This window comes from Myiozetetes cayanensis, unplaced genomic scaffold (assembly GCF_022539395.1).
Source record: "Myiozetetes cayanensis isolate MyiCay16 unplaced genomic scaffold, myiCay2020 scf9, whole genome shotgun sequence".
Taxonomy (NCBI): domain Eukaryota; kingdom Metazoa; phylum Chordata; class Aves; order Passeriformes; family Tyrannidae; genus Myiozetetes; species Myiozetetes cayanensis.
In genome coordinates, this window is record NW_026088185.1 from 1,900,364 (window position 1) to 1,926,198 (window position 25,835).

The following is a 25,835-nucleotide window of genomic DNA, read 5'->3' on the forward strand; positions in this document are numbered from 1 at the left end:
TCTTTTGCACCCACTGCACAAACACCGAGAGGAAGTGGCTGAAAGTGGGAAGGATGGAGGCAGCACCATCTGCACTTGGTTCTGGGATTAGGACACAAGAATTTCAGAAAATGGCAACTATAAAAGGGCGGAAAATCCATCCTTCTGCTCGCCATCAATGAAAATGCTGAGAATACCAACCACATACTTCTAAACACTTGAAAACCAGCGTTCATTGTTTTCACTAAGCATTTAACAATCTTTTGGCCTCGTTTTTGGCTCTCTGCTCCCATTTAGAAAACAAAACCGTTGGAGACAACTGCATAACGTCAGAATCTCGTGAAGGGTGGAAGCAATTGCAGACAGACACAAAGAAACTACAGTAGCTGCTTTGCAGAGAACCCATAAAGCTGTTTCAGATGCAGGGACGTGGTTTAAAACAAAAGAGATCACACTTTATTGGGGGCTACAGGTCAGATGTGGAAAAAACCAAAAAAAAGAAAGGAGCAGATACACAGTTTACAAAAGAACAACCAAACATACCGTAAATCCCATTTAAGTTTACAGGGAGAGGTAAATTAACTAGTAGCCATCTGTGCCTTACTTCAAACTCTATACAGTCACAGAGGAGAGCAGACAGTCTAGCATCTTCCTTTCTTTCTGCTCTTCATCTTCTTCCATTTCCTCCCTCTCCACTTAAAATGTAATGGAATGCTAAATATTTGTTCAGTATATGGTCTGTTCTGTGAGCAGCAATAATAATTTGTGGGTTAGATAGGACCCCCCTCCCAACACAGGGATGAGCAACTAACCCATATCCATGCACATTCTCTGCAAAAATCTTTACATGAAATCTGCAGTTCCACTGAAGAGAGAGAGAGAGAGAAAAAGAAAGGGAATTTATTTGAGGATTGGGAAGAGGAGCTGAAGAGATGTCAGAGATGGTGGATGGGGCTCCCATGAGTGAAGGGGAGTGATTGCTCACCTGGACAGACCTCCATATATATATACATATATCTGAGATACATTGGAATAAGAGATACAGAGATAGATAGATAGATAGATAGATAGATAGATAGATAGATAGATAGATAGATAGATAGATATGACATATATAGGTATATTTTATATATTTATATTTAAATGTATAAAAGAGGATCAGTGCACACAGAAAGATTTGTCTTTGCCCATCTCAATTCCCTTTACTAAGAAGGAAGAAGATGCTCGATAAAAATTTGGTACTGTCTCTAAAAGTTCCTGCCCCACATCCATTTTCCTCCAACCTATTCTTCATTGACCACTGCTTTTGTCACAGGGCTTTGAGATGAACAGGAAACAGGCCCACAAAATTCTGGTTTATTGCTGTGGTTCCCATAGGCTGCTGGAGTATCACAGAATCAGGGAATCATCGAGGCTGGAAAAGACCGGTGAGATCATCGAGTCCAACCATAAACCCAGCAGTTCCAGTTCCACCAGAGAACTCCTGGTGAAGATGCTGACACAGGATACTCTAGAAATGCACCTTTGTAAGCACTGGCAACTACACAGAGTTGGGTTCATTGTCTTCACCTGGTAGTTCAGATGTTTTTGCAAACACCAAGAGCCTGAGGAACTTGTTCCTGTCCATCAGGACTGCTGGGCTTGGCAGCTTACCCTGAGATCTTTTAAGACACATCCTTTTTTCACTACTTGGCAAGTCAGTGGAGTGAAATAAGAGTTACATTTGGTTTCCCCATTGCAATTGCCTTGTCTGTGGCGGCTGTGGCCTGGTCCTGGTACCTTCACACTGTCCATTTACACAGAAGTTTGGAGAAAAAGTCATAGCTCAAGGGATAACAGGTCACGTTCCTGAAAGTCATTGCTGTTCTCCATATTTTTTGTTGGGATATTTGCCCCGTTTTTCATTTAGTAGACCTAAAAAAAACAGTGTGTGAAATTAAAAATAATTTTAAAAACTTTCAAGGAGCATTTGGACAGTCCCAGGCACACGGTGGGAATTTTGGTGCTGTGCTGTGCAGGGCCAAGGAGCTGGACCCGATGATCTTTGTGGGCCCCTTCCAGCTATGGATATTCTATGATTCCACAGTTCTATGAACCCAGACCCAGAAGAGAATCAATGGAAAGAGGTAATACTCAGACTTGGATGATGCTGAGCGAGACTTGGATATTTGCAAAGGCTCTTTTTTGAAACGCTCTTGTTTTTTTATTTGTTACGCTCAGGACACGTTACTAGGATGGAAAGAGGAGCAGGACGGCAGGAGCGAAGAGACAGAAACACTGTCTGATGGGATAAATACGTGGGGCAGCAACGCCAGCCACCAAAAGGGGCCTCTCATCATGGAAAAATGAGACTTCCAGTTTATGTAGAACAAAGATGCCTTCAGCTCCAGAGGGGACAACCTCGCCCCAGCCCAGCCCGAGCTGCGGGCGGGGGGTGTGAGAGGATGGGAGGATGATCCACGCAGGTCTCGGTAGACCCACAGTGACTCTCCGTGGACGTCCGGAGCTACTGCAGAATGAGACTCTGCCTGATTTTGGAGGAGGAGGAACTCGGAGGGGCAGTTCCAGACGGCCAGGGAATAGCGGGACTGGGCTGGAGACGCCTCCGCTGCTCCTCCCGCTCCTTCACCCCGCACATCCCAGCACCCAGAGCCCGGAGCCGACCCTCCAGCCGGGGATGCGGGAGCCTTTCTGGCACTAGCCACTCCACAAAGTCTTTTTTTCTTTGTCCTTACGTTTTGGAGGAGAAGCTTTGATGACCCCATTCTCCAGGTAGGCAGAGTTTTTCTCTCCTCGTACTTACTGACAGATGTCCGACCGGGAATAACGTAAATCCTTCTGAAATTCCAGCCTGTGCCTGCTGCTGTCTGCAGGCTCTCCAGCCAGGTGCCCACTTCGGGCACATCATGTTTAGACAGTACCTGCTATAAAAAAGAATATATATTTTTCCTTCACTTTCAGCTCTTGGCTACTTCGGGCATTTTTCCAAGAGGGTTTTTTTTTTTTCCCCAGGTGCAAGCAGTGTGGGCCACAAGCAATCATCTGCCAGGGCCAGAGGTGTAGAAAATCCCTCAAGGGGAAGGGCTGGATTTGTTGAATTAAAGTCTTCTCTGGGGTAGCTGAGCTGAGTTCAGCAGCGACACTGAAGTGATGGCAGCAGGGGCAGCAGGGCAGAGCAGCTGATCTGCTGTGTGGTTCCCCTTCAATCTGGGTGGATTTCAGAAGATATGAATTAGACTAACCTTTATTTAGCAAACATCTGAGTGGAGAAAATGCTGCATACACAAGTGGATGGCACCACAGGCACTGCCTGCTGGGCACGGCCGTGGAAAAACATTGGGTTTGAACAGCAGGGAGGTTTCAAACTTTATTCTGCATATTTTAGCCACAGCCAACGTAATTCTTTCATGAGAGTAATGCTGTTTGTGTGGCTTTTAATTTGTGCGACTTTAAATAAGCTCCTTGCAGGCAGAGTTAGCTTAGAGAGCAGAGCATCTAAATTCTTGTGAATTTGGGATCAATTTGCTCAGGCGTTCTGGTGCTGGAGGAGAAGTACACAGTGCACCAGGAAGAACTTCAGGAATATCACTGTGTGGGATAAGACAGACCAGGGCTCTGCCTTGCAACGGTGCACGAGAGGATCTTTCTGTTTCATTAGAATCTGCTTTATCTGATAACCAGGTGTGAGACTGCAAAAAAAAAAAAAAGCCAGATATAATTGGCAGATTGCAGTCATTGCAAGTAATTTGTCTGCCATAATATTACATTTGGTTCAGTTGCTCAAAGTGGGAAGAGAAGCAAGCAGAGAACTCGGGTCCTCCTGCAAGGCCACTGTTTCTTGCAGGCTCTGTCTGGGTAAATCCATGTGTTTTTCAGAAATGTGTGTCACAGCCAGGTCACCTGGGATCTGAGTGTGGGAACAGCAAAAGGCCATGCATTTTTCTGCTGAGCACCTGAGCACATACCCTGGTACAGGGAGGATGGTGCAAAGCAGTGCCTTCAGAATCTGTTCAGAGATCTCACTGCTTGAGATTCCCTGTTGTTTTTTTTCCCTCGTGTGCATCTCATGGGGAAAGAAATTAATCACTCAAAAATATAAATATTGAGAGAAGGTCTTGTAGGCACAACGATCCTGCTGTGGCAGAGATAGAAAGGTCAAGGAAGAACAAGGTGGGCAGATCCAAGTATTTAGACACAATTAGTCAGCTCCCAGTTTTGCTCTTTCCATTATTTTTTTGGGGGGCGGGCTGTTTGTTTTCAAAAATTGCCTTCAAAAATTGCCACTAACCTTTAAAAAGGTTAGTGTTGAAATCTGAGATTTCCATCCCAGCATTTTGCAGCAGCAGGTGAGGCTTTTAAGTCAGATGTTGTGAGATTTGCAGCAGCATCACGGCAGAGATGAGGACGACAAGGCAGGCACCACTGCCCACCCCAGCCTTGGAGAGCCGTCAGGTGGGCAGAGGGGTTTCCAGCAGCTGCCCCACTGTGTGTCCACCGAGGTCCATAGCAGGAGGGATGCTGGTAGGGCAGAAGATTAATGTAGCTCAGGGTGCAGAGTGGAATAGAGGAGACTGTGCAAGAAGACAGCACAGAAGTGAGTGAGCTGCATCCCGTGTTTTGAGGTGTCATATTCCCGCCTCTCCGTTCTGCCCGTGTAGAATCCAAGGTGATGGTGTTTCACTGACCCAGCCCCAAGCCCCGAGGGCTGCAGGCAGGGGCCCTCCTGTGCCAGAGCTGGCCCTGGTTGCCCGTGCAGGTTAACTGCTCATCACCACGGCTCTGCCCGGAGAGCGGCTCTGCCGTACGGCGCCTTCCCACCCACACGCACGGAGGGAGGGAAGGAGGGAAGAGAGGGAGGTGGTTAAACTCGGGTCGGGATGATGAGTCAGACGCTTGGCCGAAGCCCTCAGCACTCCCAGCCTCTCCAAAAGTTAATGTCTCCGTCTCCCTCAGCTACAGGCTGGCTCTAAAATGGTGCTGTCTGAAGGCACCAAGCTGCTGTGACCTACAGAGGATTAGGATCTCCTGCAGCTCTGTTTCATGGAGGGCAAACAAGGCAAGGAAAGCCTGCAGTAAGGTTAGGGGGATGAAGTCTTGACCTTAACTAAAACACCCCTTTAGCATTTAAGTATTTTATCCTTACAATACCCCTTCTATTCTCTGCAGCACAACTAAACTTATGACCTATGCAGGGACTTCACAGAATCACAGAATGATCTGGGTTGGAAGGGACCTTAAAGCTCATCTCATTCCAACCCCTGCCATGGGCAAGGGCACCTTCCATAGACCAGGTTGCTCCAGGCCCCATCCAGCCCAGCCTTGGACACTTCCAGGGATAGGACAGCCACAGCTTCTCTGGGCAACCTGTGCCAGGGCCTCCCCACCCTCACAGGGAAGGATTTCTTCCCAATGTCCCATCTAACCCTGTTCTGTAGCAGTGTGAGGCCATTCCCCTTGTTCTGTCACTCCAGGCCATTGTCCAAAGTCCCTCTTCAGCTCTCTTGGAGCCCCTTTGGGCACTGGCTTCTGTCATCCCAGCGGAGTTAGGAGGCTGTGCATCATGTTTAACATGTAACTTGTGTTTTCCCACAGGAATCTGAATACCCTGAGGGACTGCTGAGATGTTCCGACAAGCCTTGTTTTCCGCTCTCCTTTGTGTGGCTTTAGTTCCTCTCCACGCTCAGTTTGATGTGGATTCTGGAGATGTCCCTCCTACTTCCTGTACAGGTATTAACCCAAATAATTTGGGTCACCTTTACGGGCAGTAATTTTGCCCAAAGCAATGGCCATGACCAGTTGTAGAACCTGCTTGCAAGGAACTGACAGTGGGACGTTCCACCTCTCCTGCCCCTTTGCACTCCTTTGTGGTAGCAATCCATCTGTAGGGATCACTGTCCTGCACCCAAAATCACAGTTCTGGGGTTTGCATTGGAGTGCAGAGAGGTAGAGATGGAAGAGCTGGGGTCTGCCAGTGGTGGCCTCTCCCAGCAGATACGGTGACAAACACCAGTTCAGTCTCCAGCACTCACCTCTCTATCTGGTGCCATAAAATTGTTTGCTTTAGATGTGATGACTTCATCACTTTTCAGTTGCAATGCAGAGGTGATTTAACTTGCCCAGCCTGACTGCTACAAAAAACAGCAAGATTTTCGGGATTGATTCAGTACTGAGCAGTGCTGTTAACAGCTGGAGTCAATGATCTTAGAGGTCTTTTCCAGCCTTAATGATCCTGTGGTTCTGTAGCAGATCTTGGAATTCAGAAGTCCTGGGCGCTGGGGAGCCATCTAACCCAAACACAGACGTCAGTTCTAGAGCTAGGTGGGACTTGTGCTTTTTCCAGCATTGCACTCGGTCCAGGTTTCTGGGGGACAGCGCAGGGGGGGTGCATGAAGTGCTCTGACACGGTCTGAGTAATTGTCTCCGTGCAGAGAAGAGGAACTGCCCCATCAATGTCTACTTCATCATCGACACCTCGGAGAGCGTTGCTCTGCAGACCGTGCCCATCCAGAGCCTGGTGGACCAGATAAAGCGCTTCATCCCCGTGTTCATCGACAAGCTGGAGAGCGAGCTCTACCAGAACCAAGTCTACATCACCTGGCAGTTCGGTGGGCTCCACTACTCAGACGTGGTAGAAATCTACAGCCCCCTCACAAGCAGCAAGGACATTTACCTGCCCAGGCTGAACGCCATCAACTACCTCGGCCGGGGCACCTTCACGGACTGCGCCATCTCCAACATGACGCAGCAGATCCAGACCCAGATGGCCACGGGGGTGAACTTCGCCGTGGTCATCACCGACGGCCACGTCACCGGCAGCCCCTGCGGGGGGATGAAGGTGCAGGCCGAGAGGGCGCGGGACATGGGGATCAAGCTCTTCGCGGTGGCCCCCAGCGAGAAGGTGCACGAGCAGGGCCTGCGGGAGATCGCCAACCTGCCGCACGAGCTGTACCGCAACAACTACGCCATCACGCAGAGGGACACCCTGGACATCGACGTCAACACCATCGACAGGATCATCCAAGCCATGGTACAGCACAGAGGGGGACACAAGAGGAGCAGTGCGTGGATGGGGGGAACGCCGTGCCGGGTTTTTGGCGGGGCTCTGGAGAGCGCCTCTAGCAGGGAAAATGGAGTCTTTTTTCTGGTGCTTAACCAGGACTCCTTGGCTTTGTGCCTCTCTCTTCCTGGCGCATCTGGGCAGGCTGCCACCCTAGTCCTGGCTCTTGCTGAAGGCCAGACCCATACCCCACCCCGCTCCACATCCAGGGGCACGTGGAAGAGCGTGCCACACTGAGACACATGCTCACCATCAGCGTGGTCTTTGAGACCCCACATATGGGGGCACTGTTAATGGGGGGGCTCTGCTGAGAACATCTTTGCAGCCACGGGGCCTCTACCACCTCATCTCCCTCACCATCACACACACACCCCTGAGGAGGAGGAGGGGTGGGATGCTGGTCTTTCCCTTGAGGGCTGATCCCCTGAACTGATTGTCTTCATCCTGTTCTCTCCTTTGCAGAAACACGAAGCCTACGGCGAGGTGAGTGAGCAGCATCTTTGTGCCGGTGCCACACGACACAGGTTTAAGTTGCCTCAGTTAGAGAAGACCAGCTTGTACCCCAAAACAGCATGGAGCTCTGAGGGATGGGTCTCTGCCCACCAGTGCAGAGCCGGGGGGCACATCCCCTTATCCAGTGGTTATAATGTCACACTGGACTCCCTCCCTGCCTCCCCCTTACCTGTAATGAGTTCAGGTCTGTGGTGCAGACTCGTTTCATCCCTTTGGAGCCACGTTCCCATTCTGTAGGTGCTGCACAAGCTGAACTCCTGCCCTGCTGGTACCACAGGGACAGGGACTGGCATACAGAGGGAGGAGTATGCAGGTGATGGTCCAAAGGGCATGCCTGTGCCCTGAAGACCCCAGATGAGCAAGTCCCCACCACCTCTGATGCTTGGCAGTCCTGTTCTGCCTGTCTGGGCCCAGAGCTGAGCTGTAATGAACCTGCTCATGGAAACTTTCCGCTCCTAACTGACAGGCAGCACTTCTCAGGGTGTTCGTTGCTGCCTCAGCCCTGACACAGTTGTAGTCACAGCAGATTTTAGCCCTGAGCTCGTGAGGAGAGGCGTGTGGAGAGCTACGGGTGCAGGGCTGAGCTGGGTTTTGGATGCAGATGAAGTGGTGGCACGCTGTTCAGTTAAACACCTCCTGTTTAATTCCTTGTATTTCAGTGCTACAAGATGAGCTGCCTGGAGATTGCAGGTCCGCCTGGTCCCAAGGGATACCGAGGGCAGAAGGTAAGTTGCTCTGAGCTGTGGGAAAGACAGTAATGCCTGTGCCTGCCACAACCACTGCAGGATGCCCCAGACCCCAGCTCAGCTGCCTTCTCAGGTCGCACCCAGGTGGTAAATAACTCACCAGCATCTGTCTTGGCCCTGGGAGACACAGCAGCACACAGCCAGCACTGGTGTGCCCAGGTGTGTGCCCAGGCTGCCAGCAGTGCAGAGAGACATCTGATCACCTGCTGTGCACCTCCAGCACCCAAGGACAGCAGCTGTCCCTGAGTTAGTTTCCCCCTCTCAAGAGCAGAGCTCTCACACCCACAATGCCCCACTGTCCTGCCCCAGCTCTGTGTGCTCCCAGATGCTCCCAGATGCTGCCATTTTCTCGGTCATTACCAAGCCTGGATTTACATTCGTTTTTTTCTTTCCTTAGGGTGCAAAGGGGAACATGGGCGAGCCAGGCTCCCCTGGACTGAAGGGGCGACAGGTGAGTTGTGGAAAACCCTCCCCTCCATTTGCTGGGGCTGCGCCTCTGATGACCTCAGACTAACTCTCCGTGTCTTCCTCCCTGAAGGGCGACCCGGGTATTGAAGGTCCCATCGGATATCCTGGTCCCAAGGTGAGAATCCCACAGCCAGCGGCTGAGCTCTTTGCATGCTGAAGGAGGGGGAGTTTTGTTTCTCCCTCTTACCTGCCCATTTCCCAACCCAGACCCCTGCGCTCCGCTGCCTCCATTCCTGATGTTTTCCCAGGCGCTAACACAGAAATTTTCTTCTTCTTCTTTGTTCGTTTTTGTCTAGGGTGTCCCGGGGCTGAAAGGAGAGAAGGTGAGAAAGAAGAGACAGAACGGCTGGCTGGGCACTGGGCAGAGGCTGCGCTCCTTTCTGATGCAAAGAGGGAGAGATCAGCTGTGATGGGGAAGGATAACAACCCTATAACACCGTAATTGCAGATATGGGGAGGGATTTCCAAGGGCATCCCAAAGCCTGTCTCCCCCTTCAGGCATTGCTCACGGTGTGGTGAAGTGGTGATGGTTTTAGGATGCACATGGGTGGGGGGTGTGGGCAGTGCCTGACTTCCTGTCTTCTTTTTCTCACAGGGAGAAATCGGATCCGACGGACGGAGGGTAAGAGAGGACATTTTCTAACTTGCGTGTTGCTCCAGCTACCAACCCTTGGAGTGTGTGTTAATAGATCCCTCCTTTTTTTTCCCCCCCCGATCCCAGGGCGCCCCTGGTTTGGCAGGCAGGAACGGCACCGATGGACAGAAGGTAACCGGGAGCACCAACCCCCTAATGTCGCTGCTGCTGTTTCATTTCTTTGCTCTCTCTCAACCCCCGCGGGCTGTTTAGTTTCTCCTGTGCCACCCTCTGGCTTTCTGTTCTGACCGAGGTTTCTGTGACCTTATCTGCGCACTATTCTGCATGTCCTGTAGAAGTGCACAGAGTCGTTCAGGTGGCAGAAGTGAATCACAGAATATCCTGAATTGGAAGGGACCCACAAGGATCTAGTCCGAACTCCTGGCCCTGCACAGGACACCCCAGCAATCCCACCATGTGCCTGAGAGCGTGTAGATACCTCATCTTGAGCGTCAGTGACCCCTACAGGACACGGACGCAGAAAGCTTTGCAGAAATTTGGTCTTCAAGGCAGTTCGTCACAGAATCTGAAATTTCGTCTCTTTAACTCCTGCTTGTTCTTAGTCCTAAAGCCCCAAAGCCGAGTTCAGGGGCCTCGCAGCAAAGCCCCTGGCTTTGCCCACTGGCCATCACGTGCTGGCTTTGCTCTGTGCCATCTCGGGCACCCAGCCCAATGTATCTGTGAGGTAACAGCAGTTCTTCCTTCCTGCTCCTCAAATGCCTGCAGAAGCTCTGAAACAACCCTCAGTCCCTTCCACTCCCTAAATTAACACTAAAGCCCTTCACTCTCCCCCATTCTCTACCTGTGACGAGGTGCCTCAGCACTGATGACAAAGCTGTTTTGGGGCACAGGGCAAGGCAGTGCCTCTCTCACGCCATCCCTCAGGCAGCTGCTGCCCACCCGAGCTGCTCTGACATGAGATGCTTGGGAGATAACAGCCATGGGCATGAGTGACCACCAAATCCAGCCCCAAGGGACGTTTCCATCACCCAGGGCACGTGTGCAGGATGAGCATGCCTGAATTCCCACTACCCCTCGGGGCTTTACGGTGCTTTCTCCTTCTCCACTTGTCTCTGCACACCCCACTTCTGTTTAAGGAATACACTTGCTGTTTATTGTCTAGCTGGTGACAGGTAGGGTCAGCAGACGATGCTAAAAATTATTAACTGTTAACCAGAAAAGCTGTGTTTTCCTTCAGACACCTACAGCTTCTCAGTGTTTCTCTTTTGAATGCAATCTCTCCAGGGCAAGCTGGGGAGAATTGGACCACCGGGATGCAAGGGTGACCCTGGAGACAAGGTAGGAACCCATCAAACCCATCAGCACATCAGTTGTGCAGCTGCTGAGTGAGCTACATATGTAGGAAGATGGCCAATGAGAGTTTACTGGCCTGTTTTCCTACCATCTGATCTGATTCCTGACCCGGGATCCCTGGAATGGGGAGCACAGCCTGATTTTTCTGTGCCTCCTTTCCGTGTGTAAGCAAGCTGGGAGCCCCCAGTGTCCCTCCCCTCCACAGAGAGGGGAGGAGCTGCCCCTTTCACCAACACTGCAACAAGCAAAAACTACTTTAGCCTCCAGAGCAACTTTCTGAGCGCTGGCTTAGAACATTTTATTTTATTAGAAATTTTTATTTTATTTATTCTGCAGGGAAAGTGTTCCCACTGTGAAACGTGTGGTTCTTTGTCATTTCCCTCCCCAGGGCCCTGATGGCTACCCAGGAGATGCAGGAGACCAAGGTGAAAGAGGAGACGCAGGCATGAAGGTACAGGTGCTCTGGACAGACAGCAGGGTGTGGGCAGAGGCCACCAGTGGGGACCAGCTAAACACCATTGCTTGGATTTACTCCTAAATCCTACGGCGCTCACGGAGCCCATGGGCTTTGGGGTCTGGATCCCACCAGCAGGCACAGGAGCTGAGGGAAGGGCCTGGGCTGCTTGGGCTGCTCACGGTGCAGCGTGCTGATGAGGCAGGGAATGACCATCGCTCTCTGCCTGTTCCAGGGAGATCCTGGCCGTCCTGGTCGCAGTGGACCCCCAGGACCTCCGGGAGAAAAAGGAAGCCCGGTAGGTTCATGCAGCGTCCAGATGCCTTCTGTGGTCTGCTCCACGTGGCGTGGAGCTGGAGCAGAATCAACTGCATGACCATGCTCAGAGGTGGCATTCTGGTGGTCCTGCTGCTCAGCCCACCGGCACGGAGAATGCACAAGCCCACGGGTGGTTGGGGGAGCTCCCCCACCACAAGTGTCCCCTCCGGCACAACGGGAAACAGGAGAGGGCACCACACAACTGTCCAAAGAAAGCCAAGGATGGGTCTTGAGGCTCCATCCAGAGCAGAGAAAAGAAGACAAACTGGACTTAGAATGGTTTATCTTTCTGTCCGATCCGTCCGTAGAATCACGGGATGGTTTTGGGTTGGAAGGAACCTTAAAGGTCAGCCAGTTCCAAGTCCCCTGAACCTGGCCTTGAACACTTCCAGGCATGTGGCTGAGGTAGCCCCTGAGATAGCTTTGGGCAGGGCTGACTGGATGCTGTAAGGAGCAGATGACAAGCCTGGGTTCAGCTGATGGAGGGAAGGTAAAACAGCATCACACCACTCCAAGGTTGGAACCCATGCAGTGACATTTGGGCATGCAGGGTGTGTGGAAGCAGAAGCTGGGTGCTCATACACACCTCTGCTCAAGGTGGGGACTGCTTGACACAACAGAAGGAGGGGTTGTGCACCTCGACCTCTCTTCCAACAAACCATATTTCTTTCTCTTCTCCAAGGGACTTCCAGGCAATCCTGGAGCTCAAGGGCCTGCTGGAAACAAGGGAAGTAAAGGTGAAGCAGGATCCCCTGGACCCAAAGGAGAGCCTGTAAGTGTCTGAATAGGTCCCTGGACAGTGGGCACACCCTGGGAACCTGATGCAGTTCTGTGGATGAGCACTGAGAAACTCCCCTGTTCAGCTTGCATGCCCTGCTTTGTGCATCCCAAAAGATGTGCAGATGCCAATCTCCCCTTGTCTCTCCCATCACAGAGCAGTACTCCCACAGTACTAAGCCTGATGTTAACCATTTCACCTTAGAGAAGCATCCTGTGTTCCCACAAAGGCCTGGCCTTTTTTCTCTAACAAGATATTCTCTAGCAAGTCCCCCAAACCTCTGGCTTCTTGCAGGAGCTCGCAGAGTCGAGATCTGATGGCCAGTGTGGTAGGGCTCTCTGAAAAGGGCAGTGTCACAATGTCACTGGTGCCACACAGACCGAAGTTAATACGATGGGGCATTGCAAATTTCGGGGGGTGGTTTGGAGACAGTGTCCCCTGGCACAGTCCCACCAGCACCACGGGACCACAGAGCCCAGCCAGCTTGTGTCCTTGCGGGGAAAGCAACATTGGATGGGTCTTTAACCCCGAGGGAATGAACCAGGAGCGTTTGTGCCACCCCCCCCGGGGCCCAGGGGGAGGAGGTTGTCACTGCACAGGTGACATCCATCTTCTCCCTCCCTTTATGTGACTTCCTGTACCTGCCAAGGGTCGACGCGGAGATCCGGGGACAAAAGGCAGCAAAGGCACTCCCGGGGGCGCAGGAGAAAGGGTGAGTGAAGCAACCATTTTGCCCACACCATTGCAGAAAAAGAGCCTGAGACGGGTGGGACTGGGGTGTGTGATGTGCTGCTGCCCAGCCATGCGGGTGTCCATCGCCAGAGCTGGGAATCAGAGATCCCACTGTGCCCACTGCCTGCCCTGCTGGCATCGGGCACAGCCTCTGCCAGGGTTTGGTCCAGAGAGGGGATAAAGGACACTGAAGCTCAAGGTCAAGGGACACATTCAGAGGGCCCGCTGCCCTGACACTGTTTCAAGCCGAGAAACACCAGACTTGAGAAGGGCATCAAAGCCTTCTCGCTCCACGTAGCTCTGGAGATAGATGGCATTGGAGACATCCCTGAGCAGGAATATCTTTACCCTCCTCACAGGGAGATCCCGGTCCAGAGGGTCCTCGTGGCCTGCCTGGTGAGGTTGGAAACAAAGGAGCGAGGGTAAGCATGGGGCAGGGGTTGGTGACAGCCAGGAGGAAGGGGCAGCTTGCCTGGCTTCCCTCTCTCCTCATGCACATCTGCCTCTGGACATTCTCGTGTCTTTCTTTGCTCTGCAGGGAGACCAAGGACTGCCAGGACCCCGAGGTCCTCCAGGTGCTGTGGGAGAGCCAGGCAGGATAGTAAGTCATGCTTGGGCATCTGTGTGACCTTGTCCTCTCTCTGCAGCGAGAGCTTGCTCTGCTGACATAAGCTGCCTACACTGACCCTCCCGAGGAGAAGCTGCATGACTTTTCCTCAGGAAGGCTCAAAAATTAGCCCAGATGCCCCTGAATAGGGCAAGGAGAGGTCACAAGACCCAGGAGTCGCTGCTTCTCCATCACTCCTGGTCCCAGGTGTTTCTGTGACAATATGGAAGGGACCCTAAGGGCGGGTCACTGTGGGGGAGAGGGAAGATGGGACTCCACAAGCATCCATTTGTCCTGGGCCTGTGGTTAGTCCAGCACCCCACTGTGACAGTAGTGCTGTGACACCCACGTGGCTCTATGGGACAGGGGAACCCCAGTGCTGAGACAGTCACTATCAGAGTAAAGGGGATGGTCCTGCAGCACCATCTCAAGAGCTGGATTCTCCAGCACTGTCCCCTGTGTGGCTGGGAGAATAGAAATGGTCCATCAAGGAACATCCTCACCCACTGCCCCCACTCTCCCCAAAACTACCCTGCAGGGATCGCGTGGGGACCCCGGTGACCTGGGCCCGAGAGGTGACGCTGGACCACCAGGACCAAAGGTAAAGTTCATGAACAAAACTCTGTATTTGAAGGGATGGGTGGGTTGGTTGGTGTTCCTATTTATTCATTTATTTATGGGGGGGGGGGAAGGCAGCTTCCACTGCAGAAACTTGTGTACCTTGGAAACAGAATTAGACTTGAGCCTCCCTGTGGGGCAGAGATGTAGGTCTTGCTCGGGCCAAGGCAGCTCTGATGATGCACCTCACCCTGCACAGATTCAGGGCCACCCCCTGCATGTGACATCCCCAAGACCCTGCCAATCCTTCCTCCAGACAGCCATTCCCAATGCTTTGGAGCCAGCTGTAGAAGTCTTGGCTCCCGGTGGTATCTCACCCAGAGAGAAGACAAAAACAGCTGTAGCTGTCATCACCAGGTCAGAAAGGCCGGGTTTAGTGTCTCATGGGTCTTTTTTTTTTTTCTACCAAAGGGTGACAGAGGCAGACCAGGCTTTAGCTACCCTGGACCCAGAGGGCCACAGGTATGTACTCCTCACCCAGCACACAAGGAAGTCTGTTCCAGTGGAGGTTGTTGCTGGTGGAGCTCAGCAGCCTGAAAGAAGAGGGAAAAGGGAAGGAAAATGATCTGGGAGTGGTGCCTGTGACAAGGGGAAAGGGGGTTGGACACCGGGATTGAACCTGGCCACAGGTCCATCGGCCTCGTGGCAGAGGTGCTGGGGACCTGGGCCTCCATCAGGGGGGTGAGGAGGTGGCTCTGCTCACCACCCCAACCACCAGCACGAAGCTACACTTGATCTTCAGCTCCTTGCCCCTCCAGTGCAGACTTTGGGTGTGCACAGTGCAGGGGCCAGTGCTGGTCGGGTGCTGACCTCTCCCTCCTCTCCCTCTGCAGGGTGACAAGGGTGAGAAAGGGCTGCCAGGACCCAAGGTGAGTGTGTTTGTCTCCATCACCTGTTTTTTTTTTTTTGTACTGACTGAAATGCCAAGGAGTTGTCTCCCAACCCTCTGGGTTAATGGCTGCAGAGCCTGTCCTGCCAGCAGCTGCACTGGCTTTTCCTGCAGCTCCTGAGCCTGGCTGTATCTCCCAAGCCCACCTCCATATGAAACCATCTGAAAAATCCGTTGCAGAACTTCTTTTTTTCTTAGTTAATGCCTGTGTAAACACTGTTTATTTGCTGTGCACTGGGCTGCTCGTTCAGAGGATGCTCTCCCAGGCCAGGCAGGCATGTGTTTGTGATGCAGCAGTGCCTCTGCCTGAGCACATCCAGATGTGCTCCATACTGGAGCTGTTTCTCCTTCCACCGAGCAGGGAGCAAGAGGTGACCTTGGACCAAAAGGAGTACCAGGGACCAAAGGAGAGAAGGGGGAACCGGTAAGCAGACTCTCCATGCTGTCCACAGGGTCAGGATTTCCCTCCCACACCCCTGCCTGGCGTGCTGGGGCTGACACTGCCCGCTCTCAGCCTGCTCCTGTCCCCAGGCTCAGCTGTGGCAGGCTGGTGGCTGTGCCTGACAAGAGAGTCGGGAGGAGCCCTGAACACCAGGGGCTGCACTGCCAGCCTTGCCCAGGAAATACTTGACCCTTCTTTGCTTCTTCCCCAGGGTGATCTTGGCCCAGGAGGCGAGCCTGGATCCCGTGGTCCACCTGGTGAAGCAGGCCTTGAGGTACAGTCCCATGGTGTTGTGTCCAAGTAAACGCTGCTGGAGGGGACATCAGCTGCCAGATACATTTGCTGGCTCACAGTGGGGCTTCCCTTCCCTCCCCTCCCCTCTGCAAAATGCCACATTTTTGATGGCTCTAGTTCCCAGAAAAGGAACTAATGGGAAAACTCTGCCTGAAATCCCTGTGCTCTCCTTACAGGGGACCCCTGGCCCACCAGGAGATCCTGGTCTGACGGTGAGTAGCCCCTTGTACTCTTCCTGCCAGGGCAATCTCTCTTTGCCTTGCACGGCCTGAGAACAAAACAGGGCATCAAGTCCTGCTGCTGCGTGGCAGAGGTGGCCTATGGCTTCCCATGGAAGCCAGGGAAAGAGGGAAAGAGGGCTGGCTGGCTGGGAGGGGAAAAGGGGGCAGAGAGAATCATTCACCCTGCCCCCCTTTCCCGGCAGGATTGCGACGTGATGACCTACGTGCGAGAGACGTGCGGATGCTGCGGTGAGCAGACCATCATCTCTTTCCCAGGAAAGGGGAACAGCCACTGGAGGGATGGGGATCTCCTCCCTCTGCCCCACAAGCCACCCCTGGCGCTGAGCTGCCGGCTGTGGGCGCTTGGTGTGCTCCTCTTCCTCCCTCCTGGACGGAAGGAGCAACTGATGGAGAATGGAGCGCCTTTTGGTCTCCATCTTCCCACAGACGGTCTCTTCTGCCCTGGCAGCTGTTGTTCCCACCATCACTGATCTTTGTGCACTGCTCTTTGTGCCCTCCTCCCCAGACTGTGAGAAGCGCTGCGGGGCCCTGGACATCATGTTTGTCATAGACAGCTCGGAGAGCATCGGCTACACCAACTTCACCCTGGAGAAGAATTTCGTCGTCAACGTGGTCAGCAGGCTGGGCTCCATTGCCAAGGACCCCAAGTCACAGACAGGTCTGGGCTATGTGGGGGACAGAGTAGGGACATGGGGGAAAAAAAAAAAAAGGGTCTTGGATCTCTCCAGCCTCCGTGTTTGTTCATTTCCTGTGGCTTTTCACGCCGGTCAGGCAGGTCTTTGAATTTCCTCACTTTCCAATGAGGGTGCAAAGCCAGGTAACGTGACGCCTCGTTGGCAGGTGCCCGTGTTGGGGTGGTGCAGTACAGCCACGAGGGGACTTTCGAAGCCATCAAGCTTGACGACGAGCGCATCGACTCCCTGTCGAGCTTCAAGGAGGCAGTGAAGCGCCTGGAGTGGATCGCTGGGGGCACCTGGACGCCGTCCGCCCTCCAGTTTGCCTACAACAAGCTCATCAAGGAGAGCAGGAGAGAGAAAGCCCAGGTGTTCGCTGTGGTGATCACAGACGGGCGCTACGACCCCCGGGACGACGACAAGAATTTAGGGGCCCTCTGCGGTAGAGACGTGGTCGTCAACACCATCGGCATAGGGGACATGTTTGACCAGCCAGAGCAGAGCGAGACCCTGGTCTCTATCGCCTGCAACGAGCCCCAGCGAGTCCAGAAGATGAGGCTCTTCTCAGACCTGGTGGCCGAGGAATTCATCGACAAGATGGAAGACGTGCTCTGCCCAGGTCTGTACCTGTCCTTGCGTGGTTCTTACTGGAAGTGGAGTTTTGACCCCAGGGTTTGGGGGTGGGGGGCATATATGATTGCAGAGACACTGTGTCCCAGCAGGTTGGCCAGTAGCTGGGTCATTCATGGTGGGGCTGACCTTTGTGTAGCCCTGAACTACTTTATGTAGTCCTTCCTCATATGCAGGCCAGCCTTCTGGGGCAGTCCTTTTAGAGCTCCTTGTAAGAAACCTTGTTCTGAGCCAGCAAAGGGGGATGGTAGCACATCACTCAGTTTTCCTGTTTTTTTCCTTCCAGATCCACAGGTTGTCTGCCCTGAGCTGCCCTGTCAGACAGGTAAACATTACAAGTACCTTCATGCCATCTGCACAAAGTCCAGGGGGAGAGTGCATGAGGGTCAGGAGTAGGACCCAGGGGGGGTGGTGTTCAACTCTGTCCATTCCTTTTGGATGGCAGGAGTTTGAGAAATAGTGTCACTTTATGCGAGGAAAGGATAAAGGGTTTCATCTCCTGCTCTTTTCCCGTCTCTCTGAGTTCTCTGCGCAGGTAGGTACAAGTGCACCGTGCAAGTGCACCAGCATGGCTCACCCCTGATATCTCTCCCTGCCCAAATTCCTGGGAGCCACCTGGTTTTGACCTCCAAACTCAAGGCAAACCCCCCCTTGCTAAACTCTCTCCCACTCATGTGACCTTTGTAGCAGGATGCTCCTTGGGAGTGACAGGGGCAGAGCAGCTGGTAGAAATCGGTTGGAAAATGGCAACACAGCGGACCCAAAGCTTTGGCTTCTCTAACACTGGCTGTATTTGATTAACAATTCACTCAGGGTGTTGGATTAAAGGGCAAGGCTATAAGGACCCTCTGGTATCAAGAAGATAGCTGCTGTGTGCTGAAGGTAGCTTGACTTGGTCACGTTTGGTTGTTGAGGGGCAGATAAACATCCCGAATTCCTAGAGAGATCCTGTCTGTCTGAGTCCCTGTGCCTGTTTAAATATGATAGATGCACTCTGTGCTGATATTCACAAAGTTTACAGGGGACTTAAGTTTTGCCAGTTCCTGTGATTTTTATCTCCAGTCTTTTCATGAATGTTTTTGTGGAGAACCACTGTTTCAATTGAGCCCTATACATAATACCAAATTTCATTTTGAAGTAAGTCCCTTTGTTTCCATGCAAAGGGTAGGAAAAATGGTCCAAGGATGCATAGAATTTTATGAGCAGCTATAATCACTCCTGTCTAAAATCTCTCAGTGGTATTTTGAGTATTTGCACCTGGCCATGCAGGGGGCACAATGTCCAGCGGTGACGCTGCATTCCTCTGCTGTGTCCTCTGAGGAGCTTGGTCCTGTGAATCCATGCACAAGGAGGTGGCACACTCATGCCCCACTGGTGATTGCTCAGGTGTCTTCAAAGGTTTTGGTCTTCAAAGCAGCCTTCCCATTTCTGAGGAACCCAAACAGTGGCACACTCGTTCCTCCTAGGCTTGGGCCACCAAAGCCCTCCAAAGCGAGGTGAAGTTGGCAGTGCTTTCCTTGTAGTGCACTTGGGTGTTTCTGATCCTGGTGCAAGGTGACAACAGTTCCCTGGTATCAGACAGTACTGGGGGCCAGAACAGAAATGGCTCAGGGAAGCAGCTGGGGGGGTTTCCTCTGGGGTGAATCCCTCAAGCCGTGCCGTGGGCAGACCACGTCAAGTGCAGGCAAGACCTGCGCCCTGGAGAACACGGGAGGTGGACTGGTGTGGCTGGGTGGGTATGGGCCTCCTGTCAGAGTGCCAGGAGACCCATCTCAGCGTGGGCAAAAGTTGGGCTAGGTCTGGTAGATCAAATTTAAGTAACAGGTAGAGATTCAGGGGCCTTTGGGCAACGAGCCTTCCACCCCCCACACCGCATGGTCCGTGATGCATCGCTGCCATCGTTTGGAAGGGTTTGCAATGATCACTCTTGCCTGGTGGCAAGGGAACATGTTGGATGGGATGTGATGTAAGGCACATGAGAGAGCCTGGGGCTTTTCTGCTCAGTGCTTGACTTCCTCTGGTTCTCCAAGAACATCTCCTAAGTTAGTGCCAGTTCCCATGCAGATCCCGTGCGTGGGGACGGTGTCCTGCGGAGGGAATGTGAGTGAGCGAGTGCACATCCACTGAGTACGTCCCACCACAGGCCCAGGTCAGGGAAGCAGCTACACCAGCCCTGTCCTTGGCCCCGTGGCTGTCAGTGTCAGTCCTGGCACTTTTAAGGGGCAAATCTATTGTACTCCAGCTTCAGCCTGGGTGTTGCCAGCAGAGCACAGAGAGGGACAGGTATCACACACACACTGTTTTCCCCTCATGCTACCCCCAGTGCTTTACCTAAGGAAATCCAGGTTTTCCTGGTTTTGGGAGAGACCCTTGTCTCTCATCAGTGACTGCCATACTAACAGGATGCTGGAGGGTTTAAGTGCTGAACAAATCTGAACTGACCGCCTGCTTCGCAGAAACCGCATGACGCTCTGTAAGGCTCTTGCTAACCCCTGCAAAAGGCTTTGCTTTGAGCTTTGGGGGTTTATTCCAAGTTAAATTCAGCACAGCCGGGTGCAGGTGGAGGCTCTCAGGGTCCTGACTAGTCCAGACACTGCACAGCTTTGGCCAGGGTCACTGCCTTGAGGCTGAGTGCCAGGCAAGGAGGTCGCATGATGCTGTCCCTTAGATGTCTTTCTGCCTTACAGCATCATGTGCATGGTTTGCACGTAGAAAGAGTCCAAAGCTACATGATGGGTGAGTCCCATCTGCAGGAAGAAGTTGGACCCGTGGCCTTTCTCCTGAGCTACTGCTCTTTCTCCCTCATGCCTGTGCTGGATGAGTAGGAACTGGGCAGTTAAGGTTTCGTTTAATTCTCTGAAGTCGCTCATTTGATGTGTGAAAGATTTCGGTACAGATCCCGTGGTTCCTCAGGCACGAATGGCACAAAGATTTAAAACCTGGCTTTGGTCTTTGCTCCTCTGTCCTCGTTAGCTCTGTTCTTCTCCAGTGCACTGCAAGTAGGAAAGCCAGGCAGCTTTCAGACACGCAGCCATTGCTGGCAAGCCCTGAAAATATTCTTTTGACGCTCACTTGCAGATGACAGGAACCCTGGGAGCGTAAACCCACTTATTTTCCGCCCCATGGAAGAGGGAGTCAACATAGATTTCCCCAGCACCATAAGCTCCATCGCCCAGTTCCTAAACTCCACGCGGGAATCCCAGGACCCCAGCATGTACACACAGCTGGTGGCCACTTTGGCCTTTACCGCCGAAAAAGCCAAGTTTGCCACTGGAAGGGAGCGGCAGCAGTGGATGGACTTGTTCATTGACACCTTCAAAATGGTGCACAGCGAGATTGTGGGGGACCCAGAGACTGTGCTAGGGCTGTGCTGAGACCACTGCTAGAGGTCACGGGGAGGCAGGGGTTGAGTGGAGGTGGTAATTGTTGTTGCCCAAGCGCCTGCGTGGCAGAGGGGACAGGTACTCTGGTAGATGCTTTTAGTTTAGGAGAAGCAGAGGCAGTGGGACAGCTTGGCTGTGCTCAGCTGGGGATGGGACACAAGGAGCAGTCCCCTCTGGCTGGGCTGGCTGCTGAGCATTGCAGCTTTCCCCAGCAATGGCAAGGGATGCTCTTGCTTTGCCCACTGCTTTTTTTGCAGAGTCTAACGATGCACTTTCCCTGTGCACTCCTGCATGTGTCTTTGCTGACACCCTCTGAAGCATCTTCTGCATCCTCTCTCTCAGTTAAAGTGGGGCTCTCTTTGGGTCCTGACAAAGCAAGGTGCGATTCCTGCTCGCCAGTGTCTCTGTGGAACCCCTCAGTGAGCAGCTGGGGGTGTGGGAGGGAGGGAGCGAGCAGTACAGGAGAGGGAGCAACCCTCTCCTTCCATCGGGAGCACCGACACCTGGGGAGTGCTTCTGCCAGAAGCTGTTTGAGCTCCCTTGGCCTTTCTCTTCTTGTAGGTTTGTGCTTCTTCTATCTTCATTAACAACATGTACCTGTCTCTATCCAAAAGGCAGATTCTCTGTTACATAGGGCCGGGTGGTCCAAATCAGAAATCCTTGACTGTGCAGCCACAACTCCATGTCACGTGTTGTATCACACACTCAAATTATCTGAGCTGTTTAAAAGCAAATACCTAAACTTGATATGGCACAGCCTGTTTAATCCACACACCCAAGGCTAATTTGGTTCAGAGCCCACAGACCCACCACGTGCACTGTGGTTATGTGTGCTTATAGATAAGGAGTGATATTTCCAGCAGCCCCTGGTTTTCACCAAGTCAGGCAGGTGAGTGCCATTCCCACCCCCAGTTTGACTCCTCTGAAGCCATGCTTAGAGGAAATGGAATTTCGTGTGCAGACACAAGGGTAGAAGTACTTCTTATTCTAACTGGCATGGTATTATTGCAATAAAGTCTCCTAAGCAAACGACATATTTAATGGGCAGAAGGGAGATGTGCCATCTTCAGAAACGCAGTCGGGCTGTAACATTTCCAGGTGTAAAAAGTGGAGCCAGTTGCCAAGCTCAGGCATAGGAATTGCCTGCATCTAACCTATTTCAGTGTTTTCTCAGGGTTTCAGCCCTTTTTGCTCCCAGTTTCTGGGGACAAGGAGCTCAGAGATCTCTACTATTGGCATAGAATAGAGGGAAAATAATTCCGAGCATTTTACAGGGTGTGCTCTGTGTTTTAGGTGAAGGCAAAAGGATCAGCCTGTGCCTGAGCCTGGTCATAATTCTCATATTCTGCATAGTCTGTGCAAATCCAGACTCCCTATTCTGTTTTGAAGAGAACATATCAGGGCTGGGACATTTTGCTGAACAAAATGAGGATTGGGGAAGATTTCAGCAAAAGGGGGTGTTGATTTCATTTAATTTCATCGCACAGTGGCTATTTATTTCACACACACACACACCCCCCCTTGGAAATAATTTCTAGCAAAACATTGGAAGCAAAGTGTTTTACCTCTCAAAAACCTTCAGCTCATTGGTGGGGGAGAAGATGTCTCTGGCCTGAGTGGTGTTTGCACTGGTCCTTGGGTAGCAGGCAGGTGAAGGGGTGGTTTTTTTAGAATAATCCTGGCTGATCCCTCTGATAAAACCCGATGGATTTCATCTCAGCAACAGTTCCTTCAGTGAAGCTCTTGGGCAAAGGAAGGACACAGAGAAGGATCTGGGTAAAGGATAGTCCACAGCTCCCCAGAGACACAGGAGGGGCTGGGAAAAGGGCAGGGAGGTCAATCCCCATCTCACTCTCATCTCCACTGTCAACACACAGTGAAAGAATAGAGGAAACACAAGTTCCCCGGGTTTTAGAAGAAGCAGGAAAGCGGTGTGAATGGGTGGGGTTACTCTGCACCATGAAAGCAATCAGATGGGTTGCTAATGGCAGTAAAAGGGGGGGTATTTCTGCTTTTTTGTGCTGCCCTGGGTAGTCATCCTCAGCTGTGCAGGATGGTGAGCTAGAGGCATTTATGCTTTTCTACAAGCCACCCCCTTAGCTTAGTTCACTAGGTGAGTCGATCTTGCTTATCATCTCAAAAAAACACTATTACACGTGTGCAAGCACTGGGAGGGGTCGGGATTGTTAACACTGCTACAAGGTGACACGCAGCCCTGGCTCCTTACCCGCTCGCTTCCACCGGCTCTCGCAGACCCTCCCGTGGGTTTTGCACTGTGGGGTTGCGAGGCCTTCGTGCCTTTTTTCCCCCGTCCACAACTGCACAAGAACAGGGGAGGAGCAGGAGTGCAGGTGCTGCCGAGGCAGAGTGTCCTTGTGGCAGCACTGCCCGCGTACCTGGAGCTCAGCATCAGCCTACCATTTACACCAGCACTTCTCGCGGAACACTGGGCGGAGGTGAGTACGTGCCTTTATCGCTTTAAAGGGAGGGACGTAACAAGTGATAGGACAAGAGGAGGTGGCCTCAAATTACGCCGGGGGAGGTTTAGATTAGATATCGGGGAAAATTTCCTCCCTGGAAGGGCGGTCGGGCGCTGGCACAGTCTGCCCGGGGAAGCAATGGAGTCATCATCATCATCATCCCTGGAAGTGTTCAAAATGCTTAGGGATGTGGTTTAGTGGATAACATGGTGGTGCTGGGTTAGTGGTCGGACTTGATGATCTCAGAGGGCTTTTCCAACCATAACAGTTCTGTCATTCTGTGCTGAACGCAGGTGTAGCATCATTCAGCACCAAGGAAGCTCTTTGTCAGGTTGCAGTGCAGAAATTCAACCTAATGTGATACTCCTATTCCCAAAGTTACCCCTCGTTGCCTGAAATGGATGCTGAAGTTGGGGCTGCTCCAGGAGCTCCTATTCCTTACCAGTCATGCAGCACAATGTGGCAACATCTTTGGGACTTCACCCTTTTGTGTTCCCCTCAAATATCAGTCTGATACCTGTCAATCACCAAAGCTGCTTTACTATAAACAGGTGCACCAAGAAAATTAGTCTTGTTTTCCACCCAATCTTTATAAGCTCTTCAGGACTTAGTGATTGCTGATGAAACCAAGCTGGGTGAAAAGTAGGAAAGCAGCTTCCATCCTAAAAATCTGTGTGTGTGCATTGATGGCCTTAGACTGAAGGAAGGAAGGTTTAGATTAGAAAGAAATTCTCTAAGGGTGGTGAGGCACTGCCACAGGTTGTTCAGAGAGGTTGTGGACTCCCCATCCCTGGAAGTGTTCGAGGCCAGCTTGGACAGGGCTTGGAGCAACCTGGGCTAGTGGAAGGTGTCCCTGCCCATGGCAGGGGACTTGGACCTGGGTGATCTCTACGGTCCCTTCCAACACAAACCATTCCATGATCCTATGGCAAGAACAACTCTGAAAGTAAACCACTCTCCAGAAGTAACCAAGAGGTTTGCAGGTGCTGCCTGCCATAAACCTCTGGATATTCCTCTCACAGATGAGAGCCGGGAACTGAGGTGAGACAGTGGATGTAACGGTGGGACTGAAATGCGCAGACCTGTCATTGCATGGAGGAGAATTAACATTCATTAATTCATTAATAGTGTCTGGGAGCTGAGGGCGTCAGAAGCAAAGCTCCTCCATTAATCCCCTGGTGTTCTTATTCTCCCAACTCTTTGTCTTCTTCTTCTTCCTCCCGCAGAGCTTGCCGTGGCCCAGTGCACCCAGCGCCCCGTGGACATCGTTTTCCTGCTCGACGGCTCGGAAAGGATCGGCGAGCAGAACTTCCAGGCCGCCCACCGCTTCGTGGAGGAGGTGGCCCGGCAGCTCACGCTGGCCAGGAGCAGCAGCGACAGCATGAACGCCCGGGTGGCGCTGCTGCAGTACGGCAGCGAGAGGGACCAGGACGTCGTCTTCCCGCTAACCCACAACCTGACGGAGATCTCCGACGCCCTGGCGCAGATCAAGTACCTGGACTCGTCCTCCAACATCGGCTCGGCCATCATCCACGCCATCAACAACATCGTGCTCAGCCCGGGCAACGGGCAGCGGCTCGCCCGGCGCAACGCCGAGCTCTCCTTCGTCTTCATCACCGACGGCATCACGGGGAGCAAGAACCTGGAGGAGGCCATCAACTCCATGAAGAAGCAGGACGTGATGCCCACGGTGGTGGCCCTGGGGAGCGACGTAGACATGGATGTCCTGCTGAAGCTCGGCCTGGGGGACCGGGCAGCCATCTTCCGGGAGAAGGACTATGACAGCCTCTCCCAGCCCAGCTTCTTCGACAGGTTCATCAGGTGGATTTGTTAAGTGAAGGGCACACACACACACACACACATCCTCCTCTCATTGGTATACGCACCCCCGGTATTACCTCTTGTATTTTTCTTCCCCCTGTATGTATGTTTGCTAGCCCGGAACAGCTGCCCTCAGGGTCCTCCTTTCTAGCCAAAATCCAGAGCTCTTTATTGATTTTCGTGATGAAGAGTCATGTATGTTACATTTATGGTGCTAATTAAAACCCAGATCAAAGGAGGGTACAGAGCCATATGATGTACTTCTGAAAAGCTTTACACACACCAAGCCATGATTTGTGTACGTACTGTAATCCTAGGAGGGCTTATCAGAGAAGCAGAAAACCTTTCCAGTGTAGCAGGATGAATGAATAACTCTATAGTTTTCAAAAACTCTCAATATCACTCAATGCGTCTTGCTCCTCCTTCCTGGGAGCTATAGGATGGTGTGAGAGGTTTTGCTGCCTTCCACAGTTGTCTGCAGAGGCTTCTTTTGGGGGTCTATCTATCCTAAATTTCATAAATCATCTCTTAAGATCTTTATTTTCCTGTGGGCCATGTCTTCTGTGATTCCCTCTGCCATTCTGCCCTTCATCAGAACCTGCTCATTTATTAATGCACCCAAATTCCTGGCTGAGAGGGGCCTCCTAGCATCTCACAAAATACCAGGCAGCCACCAGAGCTGCCTCCTCCCTGCCACCCCAGTGTGCTCAAAGTATCAGTGGTGCCTTTTTCCCACCAGGATCTGTTGAGCAACGCCCAGAT

The 25,835-nt window shown here is 52.3% G+C and overlaps 1 protein-coding gene across 2 annotated transcripts; it reads left to right on the forward strand.

The window, feature by feature from the left end:
- The first annotated feature begins 2,625 nt into the window (after positions 1 to 2,625).
- Positions 2,626 to 25,776, forward strand: COL6A2 (collagen type VI alpha 2 chain). 2 transcript variants are annotated; one of them, XM_050339358.1, is made up of 28 exons: positions 2,626 to 2,751; positions 5,572 to 5,706; positions 6,408 to 7,006; positions 7,499 to 7,519; positions 8,209 to 8,274; positions 8,693 to 8,746; positions 8,834 to 8,878; positions 9,060 to 9,086; positions 9,359 to 9,385; positions 9,485 to 9,529; positions 10,643 to 10,696; positions 11,100 to 11,162; positions 11,401 to 11,463; positions 12,166 to 12,255; positions 12,911 to 12,973; positions 13,353 to 13,415; positions 13,532 to 13,594; positions 14,139 to 14,201; positions 14,630 to 14,680; positions 15,052 to 15,087; positions 15,469 to 15,531; positions 15,761 to 15,823; positions 16,020 to 16,055; positions 16,268 to 16,313; positions 16,591 to 16,743; positions 16,926 to 17,378; positions 17,676 to 17,714; positions 24,479 to 25,776. In XM_050339358.1, the coding sequence occupies exons 2-28, from the start codon at positions 5,601 to 5,603 to the stop codon at positions 25,084 to 25,086; spliced, it is 3,060 nt and encodes a 1,019-aa protein (XP_050195315.1). In that variant the 5' UTR covers positions 2,626 to 2,751; positions 5,572 to 5,600; the 3' UTR covers positions 25,087 to 25,776. The 2 variants fall into 2 exon arrangements, with proteins under 2 accessions (XP_050195315.1, XP_050195317.1); XM_050339360.1 differs by lacking the exon at positions 24,479 to 25,776 and adding an exon at positions 20,468 to 21,983.
- The last annotated feature ends 59 nt before the right edge of the window (positions 25,777 to 25,835 follow it).

What these genes read in the sequence shown, in the direction of transcription:
- COL6A2 (XM_050339358.1), top strand. Translation starts at nt 5,601, where the DNA reads ATGTTCCGACAAGCCTTGTTTTCCGCTCTCCTTTGTGTGGCTTTAGTT. An exon ending in CCGGGGGCGCAGGAGAAAGG is followed by an intron (nt 12,974 to 13,352) that starts GTGAGTGAAGCA and finishes CCCTCCTCACAG; the next exon opens with GGAGATCCCGGTCCAGAGGG. An exon ending in GGAAGACGTGCTCTGCCCAG is followed by an intron (nt 17,379 to 17,675) that starts GTCTGTACCTGT and finishes TTTTCCTTCCAG; the next exon opens with ATCCACAGGTTGTCTGCCCT.